This window comes from Stenella coeruleoalba (genome assembly GCF_951394435.1).
Source record: "Stenella coeruleoalba genome assembly, chromosome: X".
Classification (NCBI taxonomy): domain Eukaryota; kingdom Metazoa; phylum Chordata; class Mammalia; order Artiodactyla; family Delphinidae; genus Stenella; species Stenella coeruleoalba.
Genome location: NC_137152.1, coordinates 29189028 through 29205211, shown reverse-complemented (window position 1 = coordinate 29205211; position 16184 = coordinate 29189028). Strand labels below are relative to the sequence as shown.

The 16184-nt window shown below is 37.5% G+C and overlaps 1 protein-coding gene across 2 annotated transcripts in view; it reads left to right on the top strand.

Annotated features, from left to right (window-relative positions):
* Nucleotides 1-16184, top strand: part of RPGR (retinitis pigmentosa GTPase regulator) — a 62080-nt gene that overhangs the window by 21934 nt on the left and 23962 nt on the right. Inside the window, exons 11-14 of one of the 2 annotated variants that reach the window (XM_079909887.1) lie at nt 581-752; nt 8552-8649; nt 9036-9101; nt 11563-12510. In XM_079909887.1, coding sequence (XP_079766013.1) covers nt 581-752; nt 8552-8649; nt 9036-9101; nt 11563-12510 — 1284 coding nt within the window. The remainder of the gene's footprint in view (nt 1-580; nt 753-8551; nt 8650-9035; nt 9102-11562; nt 12511-16184) is intronic. The other variant, XM_079909886.1, reaches the window with a different exon arrangement.

The window sequence follows — 16184 nt, the reverse complement described above, 5'->3', positions numbered from 1 at the left end:
AAGGTAGAAAACAAAGAAATAAGGGCTTTATTTGAGAGAGGGAATGTTCTTTCTCAAATAAATTTAGAGATTCTCATTCTGTGCTTTAAAATTATTCAATGACACTTACATTTAAAAAAAATAAAATGCCAAATGATTTTTAGAGACATTCCTTTTTTTAAAAAATTGCTTTAAGTTCCAAAATGTATTCCTTTAGTGGTAAAAAAAAAGTTAAGTTTCATTTTTCTTATGAAAAAGTATATATGGAAAAATTGAGAAATATCCCATAAGTATTTTGTAGTTGTTGTTGGTTTGTGTCTCCTGAGTAACTTTTTTTTTCCGGGAAGGTAGAGCAAACACACTTTTCCCCATCTTGTGAAAAACAGACTTCCAAATTGACAATTTAGAGCAACTTAGATACAGAGGCAAACAAAACAAAACATTTTTGAGCCCTTGGGGATTATTAAAAAGTGAATGTTGTAGGACGTTGGCCAACTTTGAAGTCTCTCTCTTCAATATTTTTAGCAACCTCAGGGTGGTTTATATCAATATTAAGTATATAACATTATCTAACAGTTTATTTAACCTGTTTGTTTTAAAGGAGAAATCCCCAGACTGTATTCAAACGACAGGAACACTACCTCCAATTGCAGGGAGTCTCATACCACCTGTTTGTTTTCCACCTCGTTCAGTTCCTTTCTGTATGTCTACAACTAATCTGCTAGAGAAGAGGATGCCTGATAAAGAGGGCCCTATGCTGCCAATGGAACCAGGTAACAGTTGATGCTCTGCCTGCTCTCAGAAGAAATGTACCATTTATTCCATTGTTTTCATGTTCATCTCAAGCTATTTTCTCTAACTAAATTGCTTTCTTCCTAGTTAGAGACTGACATCTCTCATGTGAACTCAAATCCAAGAATACTCTTACTAGTAGAAAGCATCTCTGGTGACCTTAAAAATCCCATGTAATGACAGCAGCATATTTTTATAAAGCAGTGTATAACATATATATCACCTTCTCTTACATTATCTTCTTTAAACCCAGAAGCAACTCCATGAACTAGGTGGGAGTTATATTCTTCATTTTTGTATATGAGAAAAGCAAGGCTTGAAGAGATTGAGTGACTCAGGTTACTCAGTTTTATAAGTGAACAGGATTTGAATGCAGGTCTTGTAGACCTATGTGAAGTTCTGCCCTTAGGCAATATAGCATCGTGGTTAAGAGCCTGGGATGTAGAGTCAAATTGATCTGGGATCCGATGCCAGCTTTCACATTTATTAACTATGTGACTGGCTTTGGGAAGGTTACTTAATTTCTCTACACCTCAGTTTCCATATCTTTGAAATAACTTTAATAATACCTACTTTAGAGAGTTCATGACAGTTAAATGAGATAAGGCATATAAAATACTTAGCATTGAGCCTAGCACCCCCAGAAACCTCTTCATAAATATAGGCATAGTTATTATTAACCCCACTGCCTACTAGATACAGATTTCATGTTTTAAATTGTAATTCCAGCTCTTTAGCCATTATACACCTCTTCTAAATAGTTTTGTTTACAGACATTTGTGTATCGTAGGAGTGTGTTTATGTTACTACAGGGCATGTACCCAGATGATAGGGGCAGAACAAGAAACTAGGGTAGGAAATCAGAGTAAGCAGTACGTTTGGAATTAAGAAGAAAATCTGGGCATCTGGGATTAAGAACTGTGGCACAGATAATTTTAATATCTTTGGGCTCAGGAACCTAGATAAAAGGTTGAGGTAACAAAGGATCAGGAACTCAGTCAAGAATTGTGGGCCATAGGAATGGAATGTTGTCTACATCTAAGACCTTGATAATGAGCTGGGTTTCCTACATCTCACCCACAAATTCTGTATGTTTCCTTTGGAGATAGGAATCACTGGTGCTCTTCATCCCTGTACATGGGAAAAGTAGATTCTGGCAACAGTGTGTGCAAGGAAAAGAGAAGTTTATGGTTTGGGACAAGTTGTTTCCCACTTCAAGAGATTTGAATGTGAAGATAGAACTTTGTAGCTAGAGCGAAAGGAAAAGCCATCCCATATCTTTTTGTGACTGTTTGCTAAAACCAACTTAATAAAAATATTTTGAAAGTTGTATCCAACATATAATGTGACTTTTTATAAATTATTTGCAGGCTTCAGTATTTCTCATGGAGTGAAGGAGGTCAGGGAAGACATGACTGAGGAAGTGACATTTAAGCTAAAACATAAAGGATAAAAAGTAGCCACACAAAGAGAGATGTGTATGTTACAGGCAGAGAAAATAATGTAGGTAAAGGTTTGGAAGCAGTTTATAGGAAAAGGAAAGAAGATCACTGGGCTCAGAGAGTGAGGGAAAAGGCAGGACAAGATGATGTTGGAAAAAGAGACAGCAGAAAAATATCCATGGGTTTATAGGCCATGAGAGGCCTATTTGATTTGAGTGTTTCTCTTAAGTGTAATAGAAAGTCATTAAAGGGTTTTAAATACTGGAGTGATGCGCTCCAGTGCCATTTATATTTTAAGATGATCACTTTTGCCGGTGTGTGGATGTAGGGATGCCAGACTAGAGGTAGGAAGAATACTTAAGAGCCTTTTGCAAGAGATGATGGTGTTTGCAGATTTGAAATACATTTTAGTCATAGAAACAACTGAACTTGCTCGTTAATGGGTCACACATAGATGTGTAGGCAGGAGGATGGTCGACTGCTTTGAGAAAAAAAAATAAAAATTGAGCTTGAGATACCTGTGAGACATCCAAGCAGAAATATCAAGCAGGCAGTTGAAAATGAAAGAATAACATTTAGAAGATAGGTGTGGACAAGAGACAGAAATTTGAAAAACGTCAACATAGAGATGGTATTGATAATCCATGGAAGTTGGTGAAATCACCTATTAGAGAGTAGAGTAGCAAGAAGAGAGGGCCCAGGATTTAGCCCTGAGAATGTCTAACACTTAGAGGGGAGGAGAGGAAGAGCCCACAAAACCACCTTCCCCAGCCTCATCAGCCAGTAAGGTAGGAGGAGGGTCATGAGGAGGGAGTAGGGTCATGAATTCAAAGTACCGCTCAAAGGTCAAGGAAAAGGAGTTCAAAGAAGCATCCATGGATTAAGCATCATGGAGATTTTTGGTGATCCTGACAAGAGCAGTTCCAGGGAGAGATCAGGACAGAAGGCAGAGTGTTAAAAGTTGAGGCATGAAGGGGAAATGAGGACGTGAAGAGGAGATAGAGTGTGTAGATAGTTCTTTTGCCTATTTTGGTCCTGAAGAGGAGCAGAGAAATGGGCTGTTTTTTATGCATACATAAAAAACACTATGAGAAAAAAATACTTAAGGTAAAATATAAGATTTTATAAAAACTTTATAAACTGTGGAAAACCTGTCTTCCACAAAACCGGTCCCTGGTGCCAGAAAGGTTGAGGACCTTGGGGACCGCTGTGCCTAATGGACATGAGCCAGTAGTCCCAGAGAGATTGGTAGCACACGAGAGAGAGGATATGACCAAAGGTGCAAAGCTCTTGAGAAGACAGGAGGGGCTGGCATACAGAGCAGTCTTTGTTAAGAGGAAAGACACATCCTACATTTTAACAGGAAAATGTAGGTAAATTTGTACATTTGTTGGTGAGAAGATAAAGCAGATCACCTCTGACGACTTCTATTTTCTCAGTCAAGTATAAGGCCAAGACCATGAGCTTAAATGGTATACTATCTATTTTCCAAACCTCCTTTTTCTGCCATCTCCAATCTCTCCTGCTTAGTACTTTTCTATTTTAATCTCCTTCAGGTACACTTTAGTTCCCATCTGCTCCAATGTCTTCAGAGGATACCTAATATTTTTTTTAAATAAATGTAAATTTCCCCATGTAACTCCCACCTGCTTTTCTAGCTTCATCTCTCAGCAGCCTTTTTCTTATAACCTTAATTTAGGTCTCAAGTCTGCAGGCTGTGGCCCATGGGTCAAATCTGGCCAGCAACCGGTTTTTTGGGGGTTTTTTAATGTCTTTACTGGAGTATAATTGCTTTACATTGTTTTGTTAGTTTCTGCTATATAACAAAGTGAATCAGCTCTACGTATACTAATATCCCCATATCCCCTCCCTCTTACATCTCCCTCCCACCCTCCCTATCCAACTCCTCTAGGTGGTCACAGAGCACCGAGCTGATCTCCGTATGCTATGCAGCTGCTTCCCACTAGCTATCTATTTTACATCTGGTAGTGTATATATGTCCGTGCCACTCTCTCACTTCGTCCCAGCTTACCCTTCCCCATCCCCGTGTCCTCAAGTCCATTCTCTACGTCTGCATCTTTATTCCTGTCCTGCCCCTAGGTTCTTCAGAAACTTTTTTTTTTTAGATTCCATATATATGTATTAGCATACGATATTTGTTTTTCTCTTTCTGACTTACTTCACTCTGTATGACAGCCTCTAGGTCCATCCACCTCACTACAAATAACTCAATTTCGTTTCTTTATATGACTGAGTAACATTCCATTGTATATATGTGCCACGTCTTCTTTATCCATTCATCTGTCGATGGACACTTAGGTTGCTTCCATGTCCTTGCTATTGTAAATACAGCTGCAATGAGCATTGTGGTACATGACTCTGAATTATGGTTTTCTCAGGGTATATGCCCAGTAGTGGGATTGCTGGGTCGTATGGTAATTCTATTTTTAGTTTTTTAAGGAACCTCCATACTGTTTTCCATAGTGGCTGTATCAGTTTACATTCCCACCAACAGTGCGAGAGGGTTCCCTTTTCTCCACACCCTCTCCAGCATTTATTGTTTGTAGAACATTTGATAATGGCCATTCCAACCGGTGTGAGGTGATACCTCATTGTAGTTTTGATTTGCATTTCTCTAATGATTACTGATGTTGAGCATCCTTTCATGTGTTAGTTGGCAATCTGGATATCTTCTTTGGAGAAATGTCTATTTAGGTCTTCTGCCCATTTTTGGATTGGGTTGTTTCTTGTTTTGTTATCGAGCTGCATGAGCTGCTTGTAAATTTTGAAGATTAATCCTTTGTCAGTTGCTTCATTTGCAAATATTTTCTCCCATTCTGAGGGTTGTCTTTTGCTCTAGTTTATGGTTTCCTTTGCTGTGCAAAAGCTTTTAGGTTTCATTAGGTCCCATTTGTTTATTTTTGTTTTTATTTCCATTTCTCTAGGAGGTGGGTCAAAAAGGATCTTGCTGTGATGTATCTCATAGAGTGTTGTGCCTATGTTTTCCTCTAAGAGTTTGATAGTGACTGGTCTTACATTTAGGTCTTTAATTCATTTTGAGTTTATTTTTGTGTATGGTGTTAGGGAGTGTTCTAAGTTCATTCTTTTACATGTACCTGTCCAGTTTTCCCAGCACCACTTACTGAAGAGGCTGTCTTTTCTCCATTGTATATTCTTGCCTCCTTTATTAAAAATAAGGTGAGCATATGTGCGTGGGTTTATCTCTGGGCTTTCTATCCTGTTCCATTGATCTATATTTCTGTTTTTGTGCCAGTACCATACTGTCTTGATTACTGTAGCTTTGTAGTATAGTCTGAAGTCCAGGAGCCTGATTCCTCCAGCAACGTTTTTCTTTCTCAAGATTCCTTTGGCTATTTGGGGTCTTTTATGTTTCCATACAAATTGTGAAATTTTTTGTTCTAGTTCTGTGAAAAATGCCAGTGGTAGTTTGATAGGGATTACATTGAATCTGTAGATTGCTTTGGGTAGTATAGTCATTTTCACAATGTTGATTCTTCCCATCCAAGAACATGGTATATCTCTCCATCTGTTGGTATCATCCTTAATTTCTTTCATCAGTGTCTTATAATTTTCTGCATATAGGTCTTTGGTCTCCCTAGGTAGGTTTATTCCTAGGTATTTTATTCTTTTTGTTGCAGTGGTAAATGGGAGTGTTTCCTTAATTTCTCTTTCAGATTGTTCATCATTAGTGTATAGGAATGCAAGAGATTTCTATGCATTAATTTTGTGTCCTGCTACTTTATGAAATTCTTTGATTAGCTCTAGTAGTTTTCTGGTAGCATCTTTGGGATTTCCTATGTATAGTGTCATGTCATCTGCAGACAGTGACAGCTTTACTTCATCTTTCTGATTTGGATTCCTTTTATTTCTTTTTCTTCTCTGATTGCTGTGGCTAAAATTTACACAACTATGTTGTGTAATAGTGGTGAGAGTGGACCACCTTGTCTTGTTCCTGATCTTAGAGGAAATGCTTTCAGTTTTTCACCATTGAGAATGAGATTGGCTGTGGGTTTGTCATATATGGCCTTTATTATGTTGAGGTAAGTTCCCTCTATGCCTACTTTCTGGAGAGTTTTTATCATAAATGGGTGTTGAATTTTGTCAAAAGCTTTTCCTGCATCTACTGAGATGATCATATGGTTTTTCTCCTTCAATTTGTTAATATGGTGTATCACATTGATTGATTGCAAGAATCCTTGCAATCCTGGGATAAACCCCACTTGATCATGGTGTTTGATCCTTTTAATGTGCTGTTGGATTCTGTGTGCTAGTATTTTGTTGAGCATTTTTTTATCTATGTTTTATCAGTGATATTGGCCTGAGGTTTTCTTTTTTTGTGACATCTTTGTCTGGTTTTGGTATCAGAGTGATGGTGGCCTCGTAGAATGAGTTTGGGAGTGTTCCTCCCTCTGCTATATTTTGGAAGAGTTTGAGAAGGATAGGTGTTAGCTCTTCTCTAAATGTTTGATAGAATTCATCTGTGAAGCCATCTGGTCCTGGGCTTTTGTTTGTTGGAAGATTTTTAATCACAGTTTCAATTTCAGTGCTTGTCATTGGTCTGTTTATATTTTCTATTTCTTCCTGGTTCAGTCTTGGAAGGTTGTGCTTTTCTAAGAATTTGTCCATTTTTTCCAGGTTGTCAGCCACCGGTTTTTATAAAGTTTATTAGAAGCCAGTCACGCCCATTAATTTATGTATTGTCTGTGGCTACTTTCACATTTCAGTGGCAGAGTTTGCATAATCAGGACAGAGACTGTATGGCCTCAAAGCCTATAACGTTTAACATGTGGCCTTTGACAGAAAAAGGTTGCTGACCCCTGATTTTAATCAAACTGAGCTCTTCGCAGTCAGACTGAGTGGAAAGGCTGTGAAGTCAAGGCAGACTTGAGATTGACACTTGACACCAAAAGAGTCACTGAACCTTAATTTATTCATTTGTGAAATGGGGATATAACACTTAGCTCTCTTATTGTCATGACATTAACCTGACATGTATAAAAGCATATGTTCCAAGTACACGGTAAGCCTTCAACACAAGCCATTCCACAGCTTCTTTTAGCACTAGGCTTATTTTCTTCCCCATCCACCTCCATCTCTGCCTCTCAGAATTCTACTTATCCATCATTCCCTGTAACTCCTTAGTGAAACATTTCCTGATTCCCAACATTTGGATGTGCTTTCTCATTCCCCTATGTAATATGTTTTGTATTCTCTTCTAGACTATAAGTTCATTAAGATTTAGTAGTTACTTAAGTTGATATCTCCTACATAATACCTCACATGGAATAAAGACAGACTATTTGTTCATTTGAATTGAATGAATTTACAAGGGAGAGATCACTGTGGACTGGCATTTTTAGTGAAGACTTCATTAAGGAGCTCCTCTCAAATAAGTATATGTGTGCTACATGGGGGTATGGTAATTGAGAAAAATGTAAGGTCAAATAAAGCTTGTAACTTTTAATTATCTGCTTTATGATGTAATAACCTTGCAGTTTTCTATAAAAGTTTCCAGGTCCTTGTGCTAGTTTTCTGTTGCTACATAAGAAATGATCCTAAAACTTAGGTTAAAACAACAAACATTTACTATCTCCCACAGTTTCTCAGGGTCGAGAATCCAGGAACAGTCTAGCTGAGTGGTTCTGGCTCAGGGTATTTCATGTAGTTGTAGTCACATTGTCAGATGGGGCTGCCGTCATCTGAAGGCTTGACTGAGTCTGGAGGATCCTCTTTCAAGCTCACTCACGTGGCTATCGGCAGGAGGCTTCACTCCCTCAGCACATGGGCTTCTCCCTGGGGATGCTCACAACATGGCTTCCAAGAAAGTGTGTGTGTGTGCACGCGCGCACGCGAGAGAGAGAGAGGGAGAGAGAACTGAGACATAAGCCACAATAGCATCACAATTATATCTGCTTTTTTTATTGGCCATACAGACCAACCTGGTAAAATGTGGAAGAGAACTCCACAGAGGTATGCATAGCAGAGGATGTGGGTTGTTGGAGACCTTTTTGGGGTCTGGCCATCACAGTGCTTGATACTTGGGTAGTATTTACCCCAAAGGAATAATGTTTGCCTGTTCACATGAATGAAGCAATTGTTATCTCATCAGTGTCATAGTTTTTAAATTTTCAAAAAGATTTTAAAACCTGTTATCACTGTGAATGAATTCTGTTCAGTTCCCTTAATATGAGGTTTAAGGACCTTTAGTAAAATTATAACTGTACTTTTATATTACAGAATAATTTCTGTTTATTGTCTAGTTGTCTTTCACTTTTCTGTTGAAATCTTGTTTTCTCTTTTCTCTTTTAATCATTCAGATTATTTTCAACGTAAAATAACCAAAGGGAAAGAGACAGACAATTTTTCAGCAGAGGATTCAGAAAGCCTTGGAGAAACTACTGATGTCTTAAATATGGTAATGGTTTTCCTATTTATGTGATATAGATATAAGTTCCTCATGTATTTGTATGTGTATGTCTGTGTATATGTATGTCTACTTCCTAAGCCGTTATATACATAGAAAAGCTTTTGTTTTTGTTTTGGTTTCATTCATTATTTTAAAATCAGCTTTATTGAGGTATAGGTTACATACAGTAAAATTCATTTCAACTCTCACATTATTAGTATGCAATTGAGAGTTGATTATATGACTATATGGACTGTTTTGTGTTAATTTCATTTATATATTTTTAAAAATCAATATATAATCATATATATAAATATATAATCATATGTATAAATATATAATCATATATCTAGTCTTTATTCTTTTTAGAACATATTTTTTAAAATTTATTTCAGACACATATGATGAGCCTGAATTCCAATGAAAAATCATTAAAATTATCACCAGTTCAAAAACAAAAGGTATAATATAGAGAGTTATTTTCACTATGATGGGTAAGAATACTTTAAATTATTTATATTTTTCTTGAAAGGTTTCTGGAAAGAACACAAGAAAGGTAAGCATTCACTTACTTTAGGATTTAAAAGACGGGGATACAATATATAGAGCCTCAATTTGGGCTTATTCTGTTGGTGTGTATTCTCTGTGATGCAAGAAGAGTGGCAGAATTTCCCTGCCGAAATTTGCTCTTTGGAGTCACTAACAAATGACGATAGCCATACTTTGTTACCGTCAAGGCAAAAGATTTTTATCACAGTTCTTAAGTATTGGAAGAGGCTACTGTCTATGAGTGCCTCTCACACTTTGGTTGAGTATGACTTTGGGTGAGTTACCTTGCTGACCTTACAGGATGATATTAACATCTTTTCTAGTTCTAAAATTTTGTGGGTTTAGTTGAAATATTTGGTAATTGCTTTTACAATGTTTGGAATAGGCATTAATTTATCAAGGAATTGGTAGCATAAAAACAAGATTAAACATTTGGAAATTAGTCAGAAACTATGCGTGGGTGATAAAGAGAGACCTTTAATGAATAACAAATGAATAGCAAGAGTAAGGAATATTCTGGTTTTCACAACCCTGGAGAGATAAAGGCCTGTCCTGAAGTCATTTGCTTTTCCTGGCTTTAAGGACCAGTGATGTGAAAGGATGAAGGGTTGAAGATTAGAAAAGTAAATTAGAGAAATGTAAATTGAAGGACGAAGGCTGCAGAAAACATTTAATTTCTATTTCTAGTGCCTTTGCCACATTGTTAAAATAAAAATCCTTAAAATCAAAGTCACTGAAATCCAAGAGAATCTTGCTAAATTATAAAAATTTAGTGCCAATCCTCATTAGTCCTATCTATATTTTACTGAGAGCCATGGTGAATAACAGCATTCTTTTTGAATATGGAAGAGCTTTTCTCCTAACACAGTTATGGAAGCTCAGTGACTGACTGATCTATTGACTTGACTATACTTCCAAGCAGACATCTTTTGTATGTCTTTCCTTCCTCTTAGACTCTGGGCTCTGCCTCTTCTGTGCTGCTTTATTGTGCTAGGCACATACATTTAGAAGTTATTTCTGGCAGCTGGGCCTCTGTCTCTCTTAGGGCTCTTGAAAGAATCATGACTTTTTAAAGAAGACACCTAGAACAAACAGAAAAGGAAAGCACTTTCTTTTAAACTGACATGTATTTTATACTTCACATAGTCCTTTTAAGTGGAGGCCCTACCAAGCCTAGGTATTTTTAGTGAATAAAAAAAGATTTATTATAGTATTTTTTATATATTATAAAATTTATATTTTATATATTAATTTTTAACTTGTGCTGTTTTAATAATTTACTTAGCGAAAAATGACCTCTTCCTAGGCCTAGCACTCGTCACAATTTATAAAACTTGATTTAGTGATGTTTTACTGTCTAGAGACCCAAATTCATTGACTATTTCAATACATTAGCTTGTAGAATTTAGGTCAGCAATTTGTTATTTGCCTTATTTTGTCCAGCAGGAAATTAATTTCATATTCTTAATGTATCATCAAAATCTCAATGTTTCATTATATGTTTTTTATAAAAGTTTATAAAGTTTTTATAAAATCTTATATTTTACCTTAAGTATTTTTTTCTCATAGTGTTTTTTATGTATGCAAATTATTATAATTAAAGAATATAGTAGATAAAAGGAAGAGGGTCAAAAATTTGAGAACTCAAAGGATTTTGTTTAGAAAAGAAAAATATTAATTATTATCTAGTGTATTGATAAAAACATTTCATTTGTAGTTATGTTTGTTGTTGTTTTTTTGGGGGTTTTTTGTATTTTGGCCGCGGCATGTGGGATCGAACCTGGGCCTCTGCAGTGAAAGCTCCAAATCCTAACCACTAGGCCACCAAGGAACTTTCTCACTTATAGTTCTCATTTTAGATTTTTTTCTTCTAGAAATAAGCTATTCATTATTTCAAATTTTTTAAAATTTCATATTTTCATTTATTTTCTTTAATTTTGAGAATTTCATGGAATCAAAAGACCAATCAAAATTTGACAAAACGATAGGGAAGGTAGAAAACCATACATTTTTTAGCAATATTTTGCAAAATCAGTCTGGAAATATATTTAAGAATTGATTCAGATTAAGAAAAGGGGCAGAGAATAAATATTGATGGTACTGTGCATAATGTCAAAGTTAAGGCAGGTGGTAAATTTGAAAGTTAAACACAGATATATGTTACTAAATCAAAATTAGATGTTCCACAGACTTAGAGAGTGGCATAAATTATCCCCCCAAAGAACCCAAAATCTGAGCAAAATGTCTGATAAAACTGGGCATTTTTATTCTAGTGAAATTTATAATAATGTAGAATCTTGGCAGTATTTTATAATAGATAAGTTACCTTTGTCAACTAATAGTAGTATGACGATTACTTGAAAAAATTTACAGAAACAAGAAACAATTGAGAAACTGAAGCAGCATACAGCTCATACTGAAAATGGCGGTAGTAATGAATATGAAAGTGAAGAGATGTCCAAAAAGATGAAAGAAGGGAAAGCATATAAACAACTTTTGGCAAAAGGAATGTACATGATGCAAGCAGCTGTGACTATGGAAGCATTTTCAGATGAGGACGTAGGTAACAACTCAGGCCAGCAAAGGCCTCAGGCCAACACCAGTGCAGAGAGTTTGCAAAAAGGGATATTTAGACATGAAAATAAGCATGGCGTCTATCCACTTAAGAGTAAGGAAATAGAAAAGGAAAATGATGAAGGACAAAGTCAGAAGGATTCAGAAGTGGAGAAAATAGTCTCTGAGAAGGAAACTGGTCTGGTGAAAATGACAGGTCTGAATGATATAAGAAAAAGTGAAGAGAATAGAAAAAATATTGATACATTCCTTGACGACTTACCAAATAGAGACATGAATATTGAGGATGAAGAAAATAAAAACTTTGTTAAGGAAAGTAAAAGTAACAAGCGAGATATGATCTTTGACAGTGAAAGAGAATCTATGGAGGAGCCAGACAGTAACTTGGAAGGTGATAGTGAAAGTCAGCAGGGTACAGCTGATGGATTCAAGCAGCCTGAGTCAATAGAATTTAGCAGTGGAGAGAAAAAGGATGAAGTGGAAACTGACCAAAACTTGCGGTATAGCAGAAAATTTATTGAACAAGGACATGAGGAAGAGATCGAACACAGAATGTCCAAATACATGGCAAAATATGGTTTTAAGGGTGACCACGTATCAGACACCCCAGAGGAGCAGGAAGGAGAAGATGATTCAGAAGGAAGTGGAATAGAGGAGCAAGAGATAGATATAAATGAGGAGGTGCCTGGAGAAAAAGAGGAAGAGGAAGCAAAGTTCCTGTCAGATGACCTTACAGACAGAGCAGAGGTGAGTGAAGGCGAGGGAAAGCCAGGGGGAGAGGCAGAGCACGTGCCTGAAGGTGGAGGTGAGGGAATCGGGAAGGAGGGTAATTCAGGAGTGGAACAGAGGAGTGGAACAGGAAGTGAGGAGGGGGAGGAGGAGAAAGACAAGGGAGGAGGAGAAATGGAGAGCCTGGGTAAGGGAGAGGAAGACCTGAAAGAGGAGGAGGAACGGGAGCAAAAGGAGAGGGAACAGGGCCATCAGGAGGAAAGAAACAAAGGGCTGGAGGAAGGGGAAGGGAGCGAGCAAGCAGGGGGGGAAGGAGAGGAGGAGGAAGGCAAGGAGGAAGAGGGGGGAGAAGACAGAGAAGGAGAGGAGAAGAGAGAAGGGAAAGAGGAAGAAGAGAAAGGAGAGGGGGAGGAAGTAGAAGAAGGGGAGGGGCAGGAAGGAGAAGAGGAAGGGCAGGAAGAAGAGGGGGGAGAGGAGGAGGGAGATGAGCAGGAGGGAGAAGGGGGAGCAGAGGAGGGAGGAGAAGAAGGAGAGGAGGAGGAAGGAGATGGGGACGGAGAGGGGGAAAGAGAGGGGGAGGAGGAAGGAGGAGAGGGAGAAGGAGAGGAGGAGGAGGGAGAGGGAGAAAGAGAAGAAGGGGAGGAGGAGGAAGGGGAGGGGGAGGGGCAGGAAGCAGACAGGGAGGGAGAAGAGGAGGGGGAAGAAGGAGGAGAAGAGGAAGAAGGAGAGGGGGAGGAGGAAGGAGGAGAGGAGGAGGGAGAGGGGCAAGGAGAAGGAGAGGAGGAAGAAGGAGAGGAGGAGGGGCAGGAAGCAGAGAGGGAGGGAGAAGAGGAGGGGGAAGAAGGAGGAGAAGAGGAAGAAGGAGAGGGGGAGGAGGGGGAAGGAGAGGGGGAGGAGGAGGAAGGAGAGGAGGAGGGGGAGGGGCAGGAAGCAGAGGGGGAGGGAGAAAAGGAGGGGGAAGAAGGAGGAGAAGAGGAAGAAGGAGAGGGGGAGGAGGGGGAAGGAGAGGAAGAGGGAGAGGGGGAAGGCAAGGAAAGGGAAGAGAAGGAGGGGGCAGCGAGGGAGAGGAAAGAGGAAGAAAACAGCAGGAAAGAAGGGGAGAAGGAAGAAGAGGAGGATGATGAGGAAGAGGAGGGAAAGTACCAGGAGAGAGGCAATGAAGAAAGTGGAAGGCAGGGAAGACAGGGTGGAGGAAGAGAATCCAGCAAAGGGAGCAAGATGAGAGGATCTGTGAAATATGACAAAGATAAAACATATCCAAAAAAGTTTATTACTAACAGGGAAGGAAAGGGGAAAGAGCATGAAGTACAGAGGTTCAAAATGCCAGTGCAGTCAAAACAACTCTTAGAAAATGGGCCATCAGGTTCCAAAACATTTTGGAATAATGTATTACCACATTATTTGGAATTGAAGTAACAAACTTTAAATTGGACCTGATTATGTCCAGCCAAACAACTTGAACACATTATGAAGAATAGGCACTCATTCTGTTATATTGATTTTATGTCATGGTTACCTTACCTGTGGTACAGTAGAAACTGATAAAGATAACTTGAGGCACTGGTAAATTTTGGTTTCTCTTAAACTAATATTTTGGTGTATTTTCCCCTGAATTATAAATATATAAGTAGAAAATATCAAAAGATAATAGTATATAATTAATATTATTCCTCATTAAAGACAGTTTTAGGAAACGAGTATATTGTAAAAAGTATTTTGTGTATACAAGTAAGTCCCTTTAAAAATGGCACAGATCTTTAAGGGTTATAAAAACGTCTAATTTCTTATAACTATGGTAGCATAGTTTTTTCAGTCTGTGATTACAGTTTCCCTACCGTATAGAATAATTTTATAAGAATGGGTGGTATTCTAAAGCTAAAATGAGGAATTCACATTTTTAAAAAAAATAGTGCTGTCTTTTTACCTTTTATGTGTCCTTTTTGCAGCAATCTACAAAGTGACAGCTGGGTTCAGAACTTAGACTCTAATGTCTCTTTTGGTTACTGTTTGGTAAATGACAGAATATCTAATGAAATGGGGATGAACGCATATTGTAAAAGTGTGAAAAACTTTAAGTATTTATTGCCAAGCAAAGCTACTCTTTGGGCTTCAGTTTCCTTATCTGTAAAATAGAATGGATTAGATGATATGATAACTGTAGCCCCTTGTAACTCTTAGATTCTTTCATTCTAACGTGTTTGTTATTTGCATAAGAAAATTTTTTAAGGAAAAAAAATTATACTTTACAATTAATCTAGTTTTCCATGAAATGTTCTTTACTCTTAAAAAACTATGACACCTTTAATGTCTTTTGTCTTCCGTAATTCTGTGCTTCTAAACTCCTATCATTTCTGAGCTTTCATTGTACTGTCAGACCTTCATTCCCAGTACTGCCATTCCCAGTGTCTATTACTTACCTTCAATGTATTCTTCATTCACTCTTCTGTAATTCTTTGTTTGCTGTTTGTCAGAATGTTTCAAGTAAAATAAAAATTAAATGTATACAGTCAGTAGTTGTCTGTGAAAAGAGAAACTAATGTTAGATATTGAATTTTAGAGAGGCTAGATTTCCACTAGAGTAATTCCATTGTATGTAGTGCAGCTAGTTTGTTTCATTATTGTTTATTCATAGCTTTCCTTCCCCAGTCATTTCTATATCTTAGACGTGAGGAATTTCTTATACTTACTTTTATCAAGGAGGATTGTGATGGTAAACATCCTATGAATTTTGTGTAGTTGAATTCTTTGCACATTTGATTTTTCATGAGTGAGAAAGAATATGAGGAAAAAGACTAGGATAGGAAGTGAAGAAATTCCTAGGAGTAGTTATAAATTTTGTCTTAGCTGCAAGGCTCTCTGGTAGCTTCCACTGACCAACCAAATATACGGATTTGGCATTGCAGTGTTCTAGCAAATTCTACCACATTCATTAGTGTTAGTAGAATTGAATTAATACTTTGATTAAAATGTATGTGCTGTGTTGTTAAATCTGGTGCAAAACGTGGTTATCTTAGAAGTAGACTTAAGATTAAATAAGATGGATGACAGAAGTGGAGTTCCTAAAGAAAAAACCTCCAAGGAGATGAGAAACTCTTAAACTCAAGTTAAAGGTATGGGCATTCATCTTCCACTGAAGAGATAATTAGCCGGCAATACTGAAATGATGTTCTTAAAATATGTGCATCTCAGAATTTGAACCAGTCTAGATAACCAATTGTAAACAGCATTTCTTACCCATTTCTTCACATTTCCCTGGCCCCCAAAAATCTTTGTGCTCTTTTAGAAGCAGTAATTCATGCATGCCTGGTACTCTGGTCAAAAGAGCACCGGCCTAGTCATTTTCAGACCTGAATTAATAGTTGGTTAAGTAGATTGGAATAACTAGTTCCTCCTTTATTGTCCCCATCTGCTGGTTGATCATGCTTTTACTGTAGTTTATCAGTCATCATTTTTGAGGCAAGTGTGAGTTGTATATGTAGAATCCATTGAATTACAGTTTCAAATGAGGACTCTGGCAGAAAAATAAGGTAAGCTACAAAGAAGTACCACAGAAACATCTGCTGCTGCTGACCAGCAGCACTCCAGGTGAGTGCAATTGAAATGTTTTCTATTATTTCACTATAGAAGTAAATTTTCTGTATACATGTAGATTAAAAATAAAATGCTACCTCGGAGAAAGGTGCTGTAATTTC